General features: G+C 38.2%; 1 protein-coding gene across 1 annotated transcript in view; it reads left to right on the top strand.

Moving 5' to 3' along the window:
• The window catches only part of SLC35D2 (solute carrier family 35 member D2), a gene marked incomplete at its 3' end in the record, with an annotated part of 12,399 nt that extends 10,510 nt beyond the window's left edge, over positions 1–1,889 (top strand). The window contains exons 7-8 of the mRNA XM_010165646.2: positions 341–443; positions 1,797–1,889. Of these exons, the coding sequence (XP_010163948.2) occupies positions 341–443; positions 1,797–1,889 (196 nt within the window). The remainder of the gene's footprint in view (positions 1–340; positions 444–1,796) is intronic.
• Positions 1,890–3,095: the final 1,206 nt, after the last annotated feature.

Below are 3,095 nucleotides of genomic sequence, written 5' to 3'. Positions count from 1 at the left end.
TTCCCTAGCTACTTTTTGTGTTAAAAGGAATACATAAGTATACTCAGTAATAATTGGACAGGTTGTTGGGATTGAAACGGATGGAATTTTTCACAGAATGAAAACCGAACATTTCCTTGCATTTCCACACTGAGTTCTGGGAACTCTCTGATGACTCATTTGTGAGGGTCCTGTAGTTGGAGAAATATGAAGTACTTTGACTTACAAAGAAGGCTTAAAACAAAACCTGTGAGTTCTCAGGATTTGCATTTCCTCATTTATTATACTTTTCTAGGTAAACAAGGTAGTGCACTACATTGTATACTGTTTGGTTATTTACAATATATTATTTCTTTCCCAGGTCTGATCTGTCTTTTAATCTGGAGGGCTACACATTTGTATTGCTAAATGATATCTTTACAGCAGCAAACGGAGTTTACACAAAGCAGAAAATCGATCCAAAGGTAACTGTGGGTTGATTAGGTTGAATTTAACATTATGACAATATGGTAACATACTTATTGTATGACTTTATGAACATACAGTTATGAACTAAGAAATAGTTTAATTTGATTTCATATTTCAGTTGGTATACGTGTCCTTAGTACAGAACACCCTGGGAAAAACTTGTTATTAGTATCTCAGACCGGGCTTAGATAAACAGTATGGTTTTTTTTTTCATAAGTCTTTTAGGAAGAGTTTGTAGTGGCTTTAAAACACTAATTTTGGCTAAAAATTAAAATAAATTGAAACCAAAAGCAAATTGTTTACCTGTAAACTTGATATATGTATATATGTCTAAGGAAAATGACTTCTTGACTAGAGACACACTTTAAGTGAAGTTTATGTAAAATAAGCTCATGGGTAGGAACAGAGACGTGGCCAGTTTGAGTCAATAACAATAACAACTGATGTCTTTTTCGCTATCTGAAAGCAGGTCTCCACCAAACCCAGAATTAGGCCATACCTTGATACATTATACTTTGTATAAACATTGAGCAGACTGCTCTTCAAATACCATGCCATGAAAACATACCAAGCTGTAGCAAAGAGCAAAGTCTTGGAGATGCTGGATAAAGGTTTTGTCACTGACTTTTGTGGGTCAGTCTGTACAGTGGAAATATGTAGCTCAGGAGTTGCATCGAATCCAGACTCCATATTTTTCTTTATGAGTGGCACTTAATGGCCTCACAGTCACATTAAAATACGGGGTCTCATTTTAATGCAAGAGATAAGCTGGAGGGGTGTGCTACACAGCATGGCTGATTGTGGAGGAAGGGAAGGCTGCTTTTTCGTTGCCCGAATCTTCTGACTTTGTGTCAAGGATATATGGCATCCCTCAAGTTTCTTGAAGTTACATCAGTTACCAGTGATTACAGATGCTCCATCTAGGAGTCAGACTTAATTAATTTTCCTGCTATGATAACCCTGGGGAGCCACCCTGCCCTATGCTTTGGTGGTTGATTTGCAGTAGATGGAATGGGTAATCCCTTGGCCAGACAGAGACTTATCTGCAGCCTAACCCAAAGCAGTTCTGGACCAGTGACTTGGGAAGTTTCTGACTAGGTAGTGTTGTGTAGAAGCTTTTCAAGGTATAGCAGAGCAATAGTGTTCTGCTGAACATACAAAGTGACTGAAATGGAAACTCAGCTCAGTACTAAACACTGAATCCAATGATCGCAAGCTTGTATTTTAGATTGAAGTGTATTATGTTTTGTCTGCTCAATGGCAGTAATGTCAGAAGGATTGCCAGACTAATACTTGGTATTTGCTCCCAAATGGCTTATAATGCCAACATCTTGTTTCATTTTCCACAGGAGTTGGGAAAATATGGTGTCCTTTTCTATAATGCTTGTTTCATGGTGATTCCGACAGCTATCATCAGCTTTTCTACTGGAGACTTTCAACAGGTAAGGAGCAATATTACATATCAAGACTGATAACAATATTTTGTCCATTTTTTTTGTTTAGAAGGGGTGGGTGGGTTTGGGTTTTTTTTATTTTAAAGAGATAATCCTACTGCCATATTTGTGACTAGTACTGAGACTTGCACTTCCCTTCACAGGTAAGAACTCACTCTGAGGAGAAGCTGAAGCTGTGTGATAGCCCTTATACGAGTCTTTGTTTAAAATGTAATGTATGACTGGGGACTCTCATCTAAAGCAATTGGCTGGGAATCCAGCTGCGCTCTGTGATTTACCATATGCTCTAAAATGAGTTTGCAAATACCAAAACCAGACAATTTACAGTCCTTCTCTCATTCTGATGCACAGAACAGATTTCTGTTTAGTCTCAGTCTAGTTTAGTAACCTACCTCTTACATTCTTGTAGAACGACAACATGACTTTCTATAGCTGATCTTAATACAATATAATACCATAGGCAGTATGTCCTGGCACATAGAGTATCAGACCACGAGCTTTGTGTTGGTTTTCTGGCTCCCTCACAGACTTGCTGAGTTGTGTTTTTCAGTAAAATGAGTCTAGGGCCTTGTATTCCCTTTTGTAAATATTTCAGATTTGCCACCGAAAATTCTTACAGAGCTTGTGGGTGTCATAAATCATTCCAGGGTCCTTTGTTGTATGTTGTTGTGCCCTGGACTCACATGATTTTGTCATTGTGCTTTTACAAGTCTCCTTTAAGTGGAAAAATGATAGCTTCAGATCTGCTCTGAATGTGAAATCTCTTCTTGTGACATCAGTCAAGCATGACCTTGGGCCAGTTTAGAAAAATGCAGTGAATGCCCTTCTTGTCTGACTTAGTGAGGGCCAAGTTTGTATGGTTGGAAGGTTTCAACTGGTTTCCCAGCAGTCATGGCTGGGGGCATTTTGGGAGAATTGGACAGGGAAATTTACCACGTTGCTAGATTTATTCCATGGGAAAAAGTAGAGTGCATTGTGCCCCCATGTTGATTTGGAACAAACCATTTAATGCTCAATTACCTGAAAAAAAAAATAATCAGAGAAATGCATAGTGCCTGGTGTGCATCTACATTGGCTTGGTCACTTAATAATTAGAAGTCCCATTAAATTATGTTGATAACTAGTGACAACATGATGGACAGAGATTAAATCATAGAAAAAAGGTAGGAATCATAGAATCATAGAATGGTTTGG

The sequence above is a fragment of the Antrostomus carolinensis genome, unplaced genomic scaffold, assembly GCF_000700745.2.
Source record: "Antrostomus carolinensis isolate BGI_N321 unplaced genomic scaffold, ASM70074v2 scaffold42423, whole genome shotgun sequence".
Lineage (NCBI taxonomy): Eukaryota > Metazoa > Chordata > Aves > Caprimulgiformes > Caprimulgidae > Antrostomus > Antrostomus carolinensis.
This window is presented reverse-complemented; position numbering and strand designations above follow the sequence as displayed.